This window comes from Scardinius erythrophthalmus (assembly GCF_964197995.2).
Source record: "Scardinius erythrophthalmus genome assembly, chromosome: 10".
Lineage (NCBI taxonomy): Eukaryota > Metazoa > Chordata > Actinopteri > Cypriniformes > Leuciscidae > Scardinius > Scardinius erythrophthalmus.
The window spans coordinates 14,605,773-14,620,267 of NC_138230.1; the positions used below are offsets into that span (position 1 = coordinate 14,605,773).

A 14,495-nucleotide genomic window follows, 5' to 3' on the forward strand; every position below is an offset into this window, starting at 1 on the left:
TCTGAAAAAAAAGCAGGTGTTTTTCCCTCCACGAGTGTGAGATCCATATTCTCACTATATATAATAGGCTACTGTATTAAAGTCATATATTTAATGTATCAAATATGATATAAAGCACACATGCAAACTTTTTATGTATTTCAGATTTTTTTAAATTTCAATAAACCGCTTTATACGATTAAACTTTTGAATATATATTATGTATGAAGTGTTTACAGAATGACGCTTCATTATATTCAACGGCAAACGGCCAAAAAAAGAGAAACACTTCATCTCCCATAATGCCGTTCGTTTCCTCCGCTATCTCGCGCCTTTCCATCTTGTTCCTCTCGAGAGCTCAAGCGCCGTAGTTGTTGTTGTGGTATGTAATAATGGCGGCAGCAGGAGGCGGATTACCAGCCTCGGCTGTTGCAGCAACCATAAACACCTCCGCCACCGTTCGCTGCCGTTTTCCAGGTCGGCCATGGGCGTCTCGGAGCCTGTTGAGGACGGAGAAACGCTCTCATATCGGTCGGGTAAGGGATGAAGACAGAAAAGGGCCGAGGCCCGTCGACGTTGGAGCTACACTGAGAGAGGATCCGTCACTGTCGTGTTTGCTTGGGCTGGCGGAGAAACACAGGCTCCAGCGCGAGGCGGGATTCTGCACGAGCGGGAGCGATGAGGTGAGCGATTCGCCTAGTAATACCGACAGCGCTAATAATAATTCACAGCAAGTGCATCAACAGCATGTCGCTGAGTGGCTGATGTCAGTTCCTGCAGAGCTGCATCCACCTGATTACAGTTGCACGGTCGTGAGCTTTACAGATTACAGAGCTGAAAAGTACTTAAAGGGACGCCCGTCATATGGTGGGCTTTTGCCGGGCTGTGGCGTTCACATGGCGGGTGTTTAACTGTGGCTGACGGTGTTGCCGTGGCTACGGGGATTGTGCGTGGGTCAGTGAAGGTGTGGTGTCCGCTAATTAGTTATGAGGGAGTTTGTGTACAGTCATCAGCTTTAAGACTTAATGTCAGTGTTGCTGACGGGCCTGTCTGTCTGAATAGTTAATATTAGCTATTTATGTCAATGCCAAGTAGGCGTGGTGTGCATCAGAAATAAGGTATAGTAACTAATGATGTATTCTGTCAGGAATCGCCATTGGATGAGTAGAAATATTTTTTTTTTACAACCATGCAATATATATATATATATATATATATATATATATATATATATATATATATATATATATATATACACACATATATACACACATATATATACATATATATGTTATACAAGTTAATTGCTTCGGGTATAGCAGACTGCTACAAAAATGCATAAATGTTAGTTGACATTCTGTTTCTCCTAATAATAATATATTAGTATGGTGATTATTTAGTTAAATGACTGTTTTATGATCAAAGCTCTGCAGTTTTCTTTGCAATGTAATATCATGATGATTGAGAGAGCTCTAATGTGACCTTAGTTCTTGGGTTGTTTATTATAGAGCTGGTAAGTCCCGCCCCTTCCGCTAACCCCACTGGACCCTCAGATTGAAAAATCGTCAATGCAAGTGAATGTGAGAAAAAATAATTTTCTGGTCCCGTTTGAACTTTGCCATGAATGTGAACATATGTTGTCTGTGAATTTTTAATATAATTTTTCGTGTGAAGAATGCTAGCGGGTAGAAGTTTGATACGGTTAGACTTTGTGTGAGAGCACTTTGTGGACTACAACTCTTCGCTGCTTTCGACGCGTTTCTGAAGAAAGAACAGCCCATTTGGTTTGAATGGTGACATTTGAGTACAAAACACACAGGCATCTCGATCTGTCTCCATAGATTATCGCAGCATTAGCACCGTGATTTGACAAGTGGAGGGAAATGTGTCATGGGGTGACGTCACATAGGCGATGTAGTCTTTCTCGTTATGTCTTTTCCACAACTGCTAGCCAAAGAATCGTACAATGTACTGTCAAACTCGTAACATGAAAAATTATATAAAAAATTCATAGACAACATATGTTCACATTCATGGCACAATTCAAACGGGACCAGAAAATAATTATTTTCTCACATTCACTTGCATTGACGATTTTTCAATCTAGAGGTCCAGTGGGGTTTTACGGATGGGCGGGTCTTACCAGCTTTATAGTCGCTGTACTTTTTTTAGGGATACTACTGATTTCTTCTCATGATCGGCCAGTACTGATCATGATCATTCAAGCTTGATATGTAAGATCACTGATAACTTTTTTTTCTTTCAAATAAATACCGCAGATGTTGCCTTGGTTATATTATTTATAGTAATGTTGTAATTGCTGTTTTAATTTAAAAAAAAGCACAACAAATATAAATTTTACAATGAAAATTTTAATAGGTCTTTAAAAACAGAGCTTGGGCAAAACTATCCATTTTAGGATTCTTCGGCTTATAGCAGCACCTCACTGCAGTACATGAGATCCAGGGGGCGGATTTGGATCCAGATCTAAGGGGTGGAGATGGGTAGGTTTAGGGGTGGGTTTAGGGATCAGTTGGTAAAGATGGATAGGTTTAGGTATATGTAAGGTGGCCCGGGATTTCGTGTTCTGCAGTGAGGACCATCTCACAAAATTGCTGGCTGTCAGTCAGTGCAGTTACATTGTTACACCAGTAGGTGGCGACAAGGGACTGTCTCTATGCGTGATTCATCGTTACACGAGTTTATTCAATGAAAACATACATGAATGAAGCTTTTTTTTTTTACTTTTAGCTAGGGGTGTGTGATATTGACGAAAAATGTCAATCTCAATATTTTCTGGGATTTTATTGCTAACAAACATTAGACATATGTTGCTGTGTGTTTATTGTTTTGGTACCTTGCAGGTTTAGGACTTCACTTTAATATTTTTTTCTGGAAAAAAGACAAACACAAATTGTGGTTAAAGCCAAAATATTAAATGTCAAGGATGAATATATTTACTGAGTTATCCACAATTTTTATTTAGATTAAGTGCGAAATTTCAGGGGCCATTCTGCATTCTGTAGCTCCGCCTGAGAGAGATCTGTTTCTTCTGGATTGTGAATAGCAAAAATGCATCACAATCAAATGGTTTATTATCGCATATAAAAAAAAAATTTAAACATAGAATTTTCAAGATAACGTCTATATATAGGCCTAGTATGCGTATTTTCTTAATTTCTGTTGTGTTGACGGCAGAACTGGTAATGTCGGAGCTTATCGATATTGAGGTCTTTCATATAGGGTTCCCACGGGTCCTCGAAATCCTTAAAAGTTTGTGAATCTGAAAGAAAAAATAATGTCAAGGCCCTGGAAAGTTTTTAAAATGAAACATGCATAGATACAGGTCCTTGAAAGTGCTTGAATTTATTTTGTGCAAGAAGTTTTCTGGAAAAAATTCCATATTCCCTCCGGTTCACTAATGTTATTTCGCCAACACTTCGTGGCCTATGCATACTAGCTTGCTTTATTTACGTTAGCTACGTGTATTTACGTGTTAAGTGTTTCCCATGTGAGGTACTTTGTGTTGTATGTTGCCATGATGTTCACATGCACAAAACTGTAACAATGTATCTTACAAGGTAACACAAACACAATGTAACCTTGCTCTCACTTGAAATGTGTCCCCACATTAAATCCTTGAATTTAAGGGTATTGGACCTGGAAAGTCCTTGAAAGGTCCTTGAATTTGAGGTTAACCAAAGTGTGGGAACCATAATTTAGCCCTGGGGCCCGTTTAATACCGGGTTTCATTACCTCAGACACCGAGAGCAGATGACAGAGGCGTAATATCCAGTACGTCCATAAAAATGTATTTTGAATTTGATGCAGATTAAAACAATGGCCGGTAACATGCATACTGTATGCCTAACTGTGTGTGGTATAAACATACAAATAATCAGAATAATGAAAATTGCATTTAAACTGGAGTAAAGTGGTGTCATGTAAACATCGTACTGCGATTAAGGCCTTACTCTGATTATTAGAAATAATCACATTATTTGGTGCTCATGTAAACATTGTCAATGTTTCAGTCCCTTATCCAGATTTAGTTTTTTGGTAATGAGCACCAGCCTTACTTGGTTTACCATAAATTATAGGGAATTTTTTTTGAAATTCCCATAGCTAGCTAATACAGTGAATCATAATGCAGTCTGATTCAAAGCTGAACCAGTATAGGACTCATGTTGAGCTTTTATATCACACATTGTAGACTGATGCAATCCGATCCCGTGCTTTGAAATTCTGAGGTATCTGCAATCAGTCGGTTATGCAGGATCATCTTTACATGAGAGGACAGTTGCACTTTATGTGGAAAGAAAAACTGAACTTGATTTCTTCAGTCTGAATCCTTATGACTCATGAGTAGTGGTAAGTATCATTGAATGGTTTATGTCAAGGAGGGAGGCTTATGCATTGATGTTTCTCTCTTGTAGACATTTTCTCCTGATATATTTGAAAGAAACTGATAGATTAGATTGACGATTTAAAGATTCTATTTTTTGTAATGCATATAAGTATTTTGGAAATATCCTGGAAATAACCTTTTCTCATTTTGAAGAACCAATGTCGATTCGCTGTATTCAGTTGATGAATAAAGTTTTGTAATGTGCCTCCCATCCAATAAATCGCAATTAGCTTTGTGCTTTACTTTTGATATGAAACAGTCTCAGCTTTCAGACTCTGTCATTTTTCTTAACCTAAGCTATAACCTAATTCAGTATTGTGATGAGGACTGTTCTCTTCTGTGTCAGCATTTCTCACTGCTCACTATATTAGAGTGATGGAGCAGGAATCCCATGTTACGCATTGAAAGAATTAGTGATGTGTTTGAAGCCTGGGCTTAGTATTCATGGAAACAGTTTTTTGTAGTAATATTTTTTTATGTATAACACTGTTATCAATCCATCAGGGATTCTGTAGTGCTGAATGGTCTATTCCTTCAGATAATATTTTAAATGAATTTGATGCTAAATGATTAAAAATATAAAACATGTAGCCTAGTTTTGTGGTGATAGTTTATCCATCTGTCTTTTCTCAGGAAGGAGACTTCACAGGCTTTAAAGTGGACGGTCAGTCGTCCTTGCGTTCAGGACAAGGTTCTTCCAGTGAGTGTTTCAGCTGCAATTTAACTACTAAAGAAAAGTGTTTATCTTATATATTTTTGTTTCCTATGTAATTTTTCTGAGCTATGTATTTGGTATTTAACATGGTGTCTCTTTAAGACAATAGGATGTGAATGTTTAGAGGATGTATTATTTAAGCCTGAATGGGGCATAACTTCCTGTTTGATCACATCAAATATAACAGGTTTATAACCTACAACAGGTTGTAAAGTGTTACCTGTCAATAATAAAGAATCAGAACATTTTCAGTCAATATCTAGGGCTTGTTTGTAGTCCAGATTACTATGTATTTTATTTATATTTAAATGTGCATTCAATTTCTACATATTTGTACATTTGGATTACCTACGCTCATTTTAAGTATATCTTGAATTTAAATGAATCTTTTATCTTCTAAAATATAATTAAATAATAAATAAATATTCAATAAAATACTTTCTACACAAAGGGTGTATAATGTTAATATTGTAATTGTGCATGTATTTCTAGTTTTTATTTATTATTTATTTTAATGAATGCTAAAATGTTGAATTTTTTTTCTTGCATTAGATATAAAATCATCATTATTGGACAAACCTAACTTGAAAGGCAGAAGGTTATCCAGAACTGACCAAAAATCTGTGAGGCCCAAATTGGTTATTAAAATGGCAGCCAAAAAGATGACCAAAAAAGAAAGGACACAAGCAAAAAGGCCATCTGTGGATGAAGATGGACATCTGAAACAGGGCAGCTCAAGTAAGAGAAATGGCAGGGTACTCAGAAACCAGAGAGAGGGTCCATTGGCCTCCTTGCAGACTGAAAATGATGAAAATGGGGTGGATGGGGCGTGTGAAGAGGAGGAGATCACTGGAAGGTCACAGAGACGTGGTTCCAGTGCAGCACAAAGCCGGAGGAGGCAGGACAAATTAGTGTGGACTTTAACACTGGTTAAAGGTAAAGAGCGAGCCTCCAGAGTAAAAGACCCCAAAGGCCAAAGAGCTTCAGCAGAATATTCTAAGACCAACAGGAACAGGGCAAAAAAAATAGCTGGTAGTGATCAGGCAGGTGCTGTATCCGCAAAACCAATGGGTAAACAGAGAGGGGGCAGAAGGACAGAAGCAGATGAGGAGCCTCTTGAATCACTTGGCGGAGGTGCAGGAGCATCTTTAAGTGACAGTTCATTAAGTTCTTCCAAAAATAAGCCTTTTGTAAGGCGACGAAAGAGTATATTTGGCCGTCGAAGTTTACTGCAAAAGGAAGTGGCCAGCAAAGTACCTGACAGTCGAGGGAAGACCTCTAGCATGCCTAGAAAGAGACAGCGACTTGTTTGCGCAGAGACTGGCTCTGCACATGTGCTGCAACCGGTGGAGGGACAAGAACAGCCACTTGGAGAGATGGAGAGGTCTAAATCTGAAGTCAAAGGTGAACAACCTAAACACTCTGCCAGACCAATTGTTAGCGCTCGTTCTTCCCGCGTCATCAAGATCCCAAAGAGGTTCATGGATGATGAGCGCATGTCTGCTCTCCCAGAAAGAGGTTCCCCAAAGAAACCAGCTCTTTCTGAAATCCCAATGGATCTCGGCAAACCGAACATAGATCTCCAAACCCTCAATTCCGGAAGCAGGCTGAAGACCGCACAAGAACCGCTGATCCCAAACAATGATGAAAAAAGTGTTTCAGAAAAGGGGCAATCTCAAGGAGTCAAGCCTGTTTTGAGTTCCTCTAGGCCTTCTGGGGGTCCTCGTGGCAGGGGTGGGAGACCCGGCCAATCCACGGACCAGTATAAGATATACTGGAAGTTGAAGAAGCTCACAGCTTGTCTGGCAAAACGAAGGATGCAGCGGACAGCCAGTTCGAGCTCCAGGCTAGCAGAGGAAGGTGCTGAGGGAGGGACCCATGAAATGCAGGAAAGGAAGTCTGATCTCAAATTGCAGGACATGTATTCTCCAGGGGTGGTGCCAAAAGTAACTATACGTGTTGGGGAACATTCGGATCAGACGTCTTTGGCAGAAGGACCTGCTAAGGAGAACGGTAGGGTTTTTGCTGTCAAGTATTATGCCACACATAATAAGAATAATATTAAACCTTATTTGTATACCAAGGTGCTTATAAAACTATATTATAGTTAGCACCAAATAATTTACATGAAAACAAGTAATACCATAATTAATATAAAATATTAAAGATGACACCCACTTTGTAATGCTAATAAAATTAGTGTACATAAAATGCATAACAAAAAATGAAAATTATTGTTTTTTTTCCCACTTTTCCAAGTGTGTTGGTCTGTTCTTTTGTTCTCCCATTAACCTTGAGGCAAATTCCTTTATTCCTTCAGTAGAGACTTCTAACCTTGAGGGAACCGCTGAAACGAGTGCACAAAATACCCAGATGATGTTGGAGCAAGGCGGTTACACCCACAGAATGAGTCTTTCGGGTGCCAATAAGAGGATGTTCCACCTGCTGAAGAGAGCCCGAGTCCAACTGATTAAAATCGACCAGCAGAAACAGCTCAAATCAGCTCAGGTCAGAATGTTTAACAATTTTATGACAGCAAACAGTGCTGTTGCATTTTTATAAGGTAAACGCAATGTGTTCATTTTTGAAGAATCACTTGGAGGTTCACTGTATACACAATCGTTCAAAAGTTTTGGAAATTTAGACTTTTTTTCAGCAGACACATTAAATTGATGAAAAGTGACAGTAAAGACATGTATAATGTTACAATAGATTTCTATTTCAATTAATGTTACTATTAATCTATTAATCCCCCCACAAATATTAAGCAGCACAATTGTTTTCAACATTGATTATAGTCAGCATATTAGAATGATTTCTGAAGGATCATGTGACGCTATGTAAATGTGCGCTTTTATGAGCTTGTCTTCTTATTGGATAAATTTGTCTGCCTCAATTGAGCACATACGTTTTTTAGAATTTATACGCATATTGGCATTTCCACCCAGCCTTTTTAAATGCAATATGCTAAAAATGTGCATAAAAATAGGCAGAAAGAAACATAGCTGCTGAACATTTTTTAATAACAGGAATAAATAACATTTTAAAATGTATTAAAATAGAAAAGTTATTTTAAATTGTAATATTTCACAACAATGCCGTTTTTACTATATTTTGCTGTAAATGCAGCCTTGGTGACCAAAAGAGAATTCTTTAAAAAAAAAAACATCAAAAAACTTAAGACCCAAAACTTTTGAATGGTAGAGTATTAATTTTTTTTGTCACCTTTGGAGACCTTAGTGTGAACTATGGAAGCTTGTTTCCGCCACAGAATAAAACATTTTAAAAGATAATTGCGACTTTTTTTCTCGCAATTGCGACTTTATATCACTCAATTCTGACTTTATAATGCGCAATTGGGAGATATAAAGTCAGAATTGCATGATATAAAGTCGCAATTGCATGTTATAAAGTCAGAATTGTGAGATATAAACTATTCTGAGGTAAAAAAAAAAAAAGTCTGTCTAGGACTTTAAATCTCACAATTGTGAGTTTATATCTCAATTCTGAGAAAAATGTCAGAATTGCGAGATATAAACTCGCAATTATGTGTTATAAAGTCAGAATTGCGTGATATAAAGTCGCAATTGCGAGAAAAAAGTCAGAATTCTGACTTTATAACTTGCAATTGCAACTTTATTTTACGCAATTCTGACTTTATATGTCACAATTCTGAGAAATAAAGTCAGAATTGCGAGATGTAAACTCGCAATTGTGAGATAAAAAGTCGCAATTATCTTTTAAACATTTTCTATTCTGTGGCGGAAACAAGCTTCCATAGTGAACAATGTTTTTTAAGTGGCAAATGATATTTTGATAAAACAATATCTTTTAAAACTGTGTAATTATACAAACAGTGATGTTTATGCTCTGCAGCTTCTGTCTGGCTCTGTGAGAGTAAGAGATGGATCAGCCACAGGCATGCAGAGAGGAAGAAAGAGGGGCAAGAGAGTAGTCCCAGCTAACTCAGAGGGGGCTCCACAAGTATGTTTCCCTGAAAAATATCGCCTTGCAGATTTTTCATCGGATTGCGAGTTTAACGCTGTGCTTTTAACTCTGTAGGAGCAGGTGATCGGTGGTCCACGGATAAAGCATGTGTGTCGAGCAGCAGCGGTTGCACTGGGACAGCCACGTGCCATGGTTCCCGATGACATTCCCAGGCTCAGCGCCCTTCCTCTGCATGAGAGAGAGGGGATCACTGCTTCACCTGCCGAAGAGGGTACACACCTCTACTTTGCTCATTCTGTCCACATCCGTTATAAGTGACATTTGCTAATATCATGGAGATAAATGGGCTCTTTTGGCCTGTAAATTGTGTATTATGTCATGTTAGTTGCAGTGTAATTGTAATACAAGTTCAGCTCGTAGTTTGTGGGCTTGAATGCATAAAATGTATGATTTCCTTTAAGGCTTTGTAAACAAGTTGTATAAAATGTAGAATGATTTTAAATATGATTAATATAATAATGAAATGTAAATATAGGTATTCTATAATAAATATTTTAAAATATAAAAATATTTATTTAAGATTTAATGTACAGTTCCTAAAAGTATCTCTCTATTTGGACTACTTTTCATTTACGCCCACCAAGATATTAGAATGTTTATTATTATTTTTTATTAATTTAATTTAGTATAAGTACGTGTAATAATAGTGTAATTTTGCATTAAACTCTTTTTAGCTCTGTTTAGCTGAATATTCTCATCCTTTCTGGATATGGGAACATGTAATGGCTAGAAGTTTTGTAATTACGTGAATGTGAAAATAAAATGATCCTAGAGTGTGTTGCATTCATAATGCACAACATATGCAAAATGAGTCGTGGATTGTATTCAAAACACCACATGAGATGGCCTGAGGTCATTTGAAAAACTCACATACTGCACTACTGCACAAAAAAAACAAAAACATAAAAATAGAAACACAATTTACATTATGGTATTTCTTTATTTGTTAAAATGTTCGTATATGAATGCTAATATGTGATTGCAATTTAAAGTGCTCCATTATTGCAATGTCTGAAATAATTGTAATGCCTACTTGTGGCAGCAGTTCACCATTATATCTAGGTGCTGTTCCCTTCATTTCTTAGCACACCAAACCTTGACATTCCCAAAATGCCCTTATTCTTATGTTAGATGCTTTCTTTTGCCTCTGTCTCCCTCTTCCACCGGCCCCTTCTGGCTCTTCAAGATGTTGCATCTCACTCAGAACCAGAGAGTGAAGAATCTGTTGAGCCAAAGCCGACATTTAGACGCAAGTATGAAAGCACTGCTTTTGGCTATCGGCTAAAGCGCTGCTTGCGCTGCAAGGGCTGCAATCGGCTGGAGGACTGCGGGAGCTGCGTGTTCTGTCTGGACAAGCCTAAATTTGGAGGACCCAACAAGAAACGACAGAGCTGTGTGTAAGTGTCCAAATAGTGTTAATTACAAGGTATTACATGGCAGCAAGCCTTTCCAGGGGTTTAAAGAAGTCATATCATACATTTCTTCTTTTTTGATCCTATTTGTGGACTTGTTTTTGTAATTTTTCAACAGCTTAAAGAAGTGTTCGCTGATTGAGCAGAACAAAACGAGACGATTTAACAAAGGTACTCTACTTGCCTCTTTAATTTTGAAATCCTTTTTAATGACCTGGTATTTACAGTCATTTGCCACTTGCCAATGCAAATATAATAATAAATAATAAAATGTACGTGTTTCAAATACTACAGTTAAAAATACTGGTCCTCTACAAGCAGACAAAGTTGGCATTAAAGCTCTGGGCTATGTTCCCCAAAAGCATTGTGAGCTGGGTTCATCGTAGAGACCATTGCTGGCAATGGTTCTATGATCTACTTGGACTTTTTGGGAAACTCAGCCCTTGCCTGTTGGTTATTCATACAGATTTGATCATTTTATTTGACCACCTCTCTTTGGCGCAGTCCAGATGAAGCGGCGGCGGCGGCCATCAGCGGCCTCTGGCATGAACAGCAGCGAAGAAGAAAACGAGGAGGAAGGGGGAGATGATGGAGGAGGAGGACAAGCCCAGTTCAGCCCCACCAGGAGGCAGCCCAGACGACATGTCACTCCTCGGTCCTACAGAAAAATGCTGGGGTACGACGACTCTGACTCAGAGACACAGAGTGTCAGCTCAGAGAAGACAAAGGCCAGCGGGACCCAAAAGACTCAATCCAGTGGTACGAGTTTCATGTCAACCCTTACGGCAATATACACAGGGACAGCTCTTTGTTTGTCTTAAGAGCAGTCGCATAGCCACGAAGGGGCCTGTCCCCCCCCCCCCCCCCGATTCCTGATTGTTTAAAAAAAAAAAAGGAATTGATTTGTTCCTCTTATTGATAGATTGACCAGTGCTGTGCGATAAAATGCAACGCTGTTTTCAAACGTATTGGTTTGATTAACCTGTTGTGCATAGCTTACGCTTTTATTTTCTTTGCGTGTGAAATTTCATTAGCATACCGTGACAAAGGCGGATGCACAAAGTTCAATACTGTAGAAGTTGCTACATTTAGTTGTCGAACAATATCGTTTTTTTGATAACCGATGCCGATATCTCTCAGAGCAGGGTGGCCGATATAAAGACGATATGTAAAATAAATAATTTATATTTATTTTAATTAATATTTAATTCATTCGAAATGATAAATAAGAAAAAAAATTCTAAACATGCTTGTACTTTAGATGGCAACTTCTTGATTCTGCAATCCTATTACAGTATTTTTCAGAAATAAAGTTATTGTTTAAAAATATATGAATAAAAAGGAAGTAAACACTGTAACAGGTCACTCAGTAATCTGGTAAGTTTGTGCACAGTGGTAATCATATTTTTTCAAAAAAAGACAAGGTAATACAAATTTTTCATACAGCACACAGTGAAATTGGTTACAGCTTGTCGGTTGTACTGCATAACACATTGGTTATAGCACAGCGTATTTTAAAATCAAGGATTTAAAGTTTGTCGATCACGTCTCCAGTTAAGCTGAACAGCTGGATCAATTTTTCACACGGACAGACCGTCACGCGCAGAGTAACACGCGATCATGCAGGCTACAAATGCACACTTCAGAAGATCTCACAGCTGGATTCCATTAAATCTGCAAGGTTTGTGAAAATAAATGTTTACTAGATACTCAGAGTCATTGTAATGATATAAATGCGTATTTACTTAATATTGACGGAAAATGAGAAAGTTTTATAGTGTTTGCATTTCTGTTACTAATATAAATGCAAACGCTATAATTTTTTACGTACCATTTACCATAACGGTTCTATCTAATAACGTATTATATATGACTGTTAAACAGAGACCATGTGAGTGCTGTTATCAGGAGCTGCAAGTCTCAGGCTTTCTCATCGCTGCCCGTCAAAATAAAAGTCCTGCTTCTAACATATCAAGCCAATCAGAAAAACTCATCGGCCGATGCTAATATTTTAAAAATGCCTCGCCGATGTATATCGGTCGAAAACTAATCTGTATCTGAACCTACTTCACCTTTCCACGAGACAGCGGGTGAAGCAGCACCTGAGACTTCCACGACAAGGACACAAATCGGCACAATGCCAAATGATTTTGTCTCATTCTAACAGCGAAAACACCTTATGTCAGCTATGGTCATATAGATAAGAGTAAGACGTCATTCGAAACTGTAAAGGGTCTATTTTTATTTTTGTACACTCACAGTAAAAACAAAACATTACGCTTTTGTAAAATAAAGAAAAGCAGGATGCGCTGTCTGCCGTCTCTGTTTCCTTTCCCTTAAGTTGTGCGTGTCACAAAAATGAACCGAAACTCAGCATATAGGCTACTACTTGTTGCAGTTTTTTCTTTCGTTTTGTTAATCTGTATTTAAATGAAATATATTTTGTTTGTGTTTATTCCTTTTATATACGTATACATATATATTCTGTTTTTCTCCTTAAACTGAAGCGTTGCATTTGCGTGATGTGACGATGTATGAATCTTAATGATCTGTTGTTTATGCTGCTATTTGCACATGTAAAACTGAACAAAATTTTGGGGTATTTTTAATGGCTCATAGACACTTATCCATTCTAATTTAATTCTAATTCAGGGGAAAAACCCAAAATTAACATCCCTAGCCTATATATATTGTGCAGCCCCCCCATAAAATTCTGTGAAATCTGAGTGTACACGTGTATCTGAGACTTAACCAATAATTTGAACTTCTCTCCAGACACGGCTACCTCTGTAACTGCTCCAGAAGAAGCAACAAAGCAGAAAAGGCAAGGGCTTTACAGAGCATTTTGGGCCCAACGCAGAATTGATAAGGTACAGTAACTCATTGTCATTTTGATGATCCCAAAATGAATAATCTGATGATTAATCGACCTGGGCTTAGTCTCCCAAAAGCATTGTACGCCTAAGTAGATCGTAAAACCACTGCCACCCAATGGTCTCTACAATAAACTTAGCTCACAAGAAAAAAACTATTTTTCCTTTAAACTTAATTTCTTCATTTTCACACGTTGAACCATCTAGTTAAATTTTTTTTTTTGGTGCATCTAGATTTTATTTTATTGGTTGGCACATTGCATTCCCAAATGCACGTTATAAGTGACTTAAACTCGGATGCGGAGATGTGTTTGTGTGGAGCAAAATTTACTGAACCACGCATATATTTATTTAAAGGTCCCATGACATGAAATTTCCACTTTCTGAGGTTTTTTAACATTAATATGAGTTCCCCTAGCCTGTATATGGTCCCCAATTTTCTAGAAATTTCAATCGGTGTAAATCGAGCTTTTGCTATCTTTCTCTGCCTTTGAGAAAATGGAAGCTCAGTCGCGCTGATCTTGAATCTCCTCCTTGTGACGTTATAAGGAGGAATGTTACCTCCCCTTCCTCTGCTTTGCCCGCCCAGGCGCCCAGAGAATATTTTCCGCCCATGAGAAAATGCGATAGGAAGTAGGAACGCGCGCGCGCGATTTTAGTTTGTCCACGAGAGATATCATGGCTTTTGAGCGAGCGAAGCATAACAATTGCTCAATAATTGGATGTAACGTTACAAATGAACACCGAAGGGTTAATACAGAGCTGGGCTTGCTGAACGTCTGAAACTAAAGTCTGGATCACTCTCTTTGGCTCAGCTACACACCTCGGACAAGTAAGTCAACTAATGATATACGAGTGTGTTGCTTTACTGTTTATGGTTACCTAGATTGTTACAAGTAGAATGTGGCTGTAACATTAGCTATGCAGTTTATGTGTGTGAATACACACACTGTAACGCGAGTGTTGTACACTTCTTTGTTATTTGGATAACCGTTTTCCTGTTGGTTATACGGCGCGCGCGATATCCGCATTTCAAGATCGCAGAGCTTGATGATGTAATTGTAATAAGATACATTACAGATGTTACAGATCTCTCATGA

General features: G+C 38.1%; 1 protein-coding gene across 1 annotated transcript in view; it reads left to right on the plus strand.

Moving 5' to 3' along the window:
* The first annotated feature begins 307 nt into the window (after positions 1-307).
* The window catches only part of kmt2ba (lysine (K)-specific methyltransferase 2Ba), a 30,082-nt gene continuing 15,894 nt past the window's right edge, over positions 308-14,495 (plus strand). The window contains exons 1-10 of the mRNA XM_081376129.1: positions 308-662; positions 5,021-5,087; positions 5,655-7,115; positions 7,423-7,610; positions 8,979-9,086; positions 9,165-9,321; positions 10,297-10,507; positions 10,641-10,693; positions 11,027-11,281; positions 13,298-13,392. Coding sequence (XP_081232255.1) covers positions 372-662; positions 5,021-5,087; positions 5,655-7,115; positions 7,423-7,610; positions 8,979-9,086; positions 9,165-9,321; positions 10,297-10,507; positions 10,641-10,693; positions 11,027-11,281; positions 13,298-13,392 — 2,886 coding nt within the window. The 5' untranslated portion in view covers positions 308-371. The remainder of the gene's footprint in view (positions 663-5,020; positions 5,088-5,654; positions 7,116-7,422; positions 7,611-8,978; positions 9,087-9,164; positions 9,322-10,296; positions 10,508-10,640; positions 10,694-11,026; positions 11,282-13,297; positions 13,393-14,495) is intronic.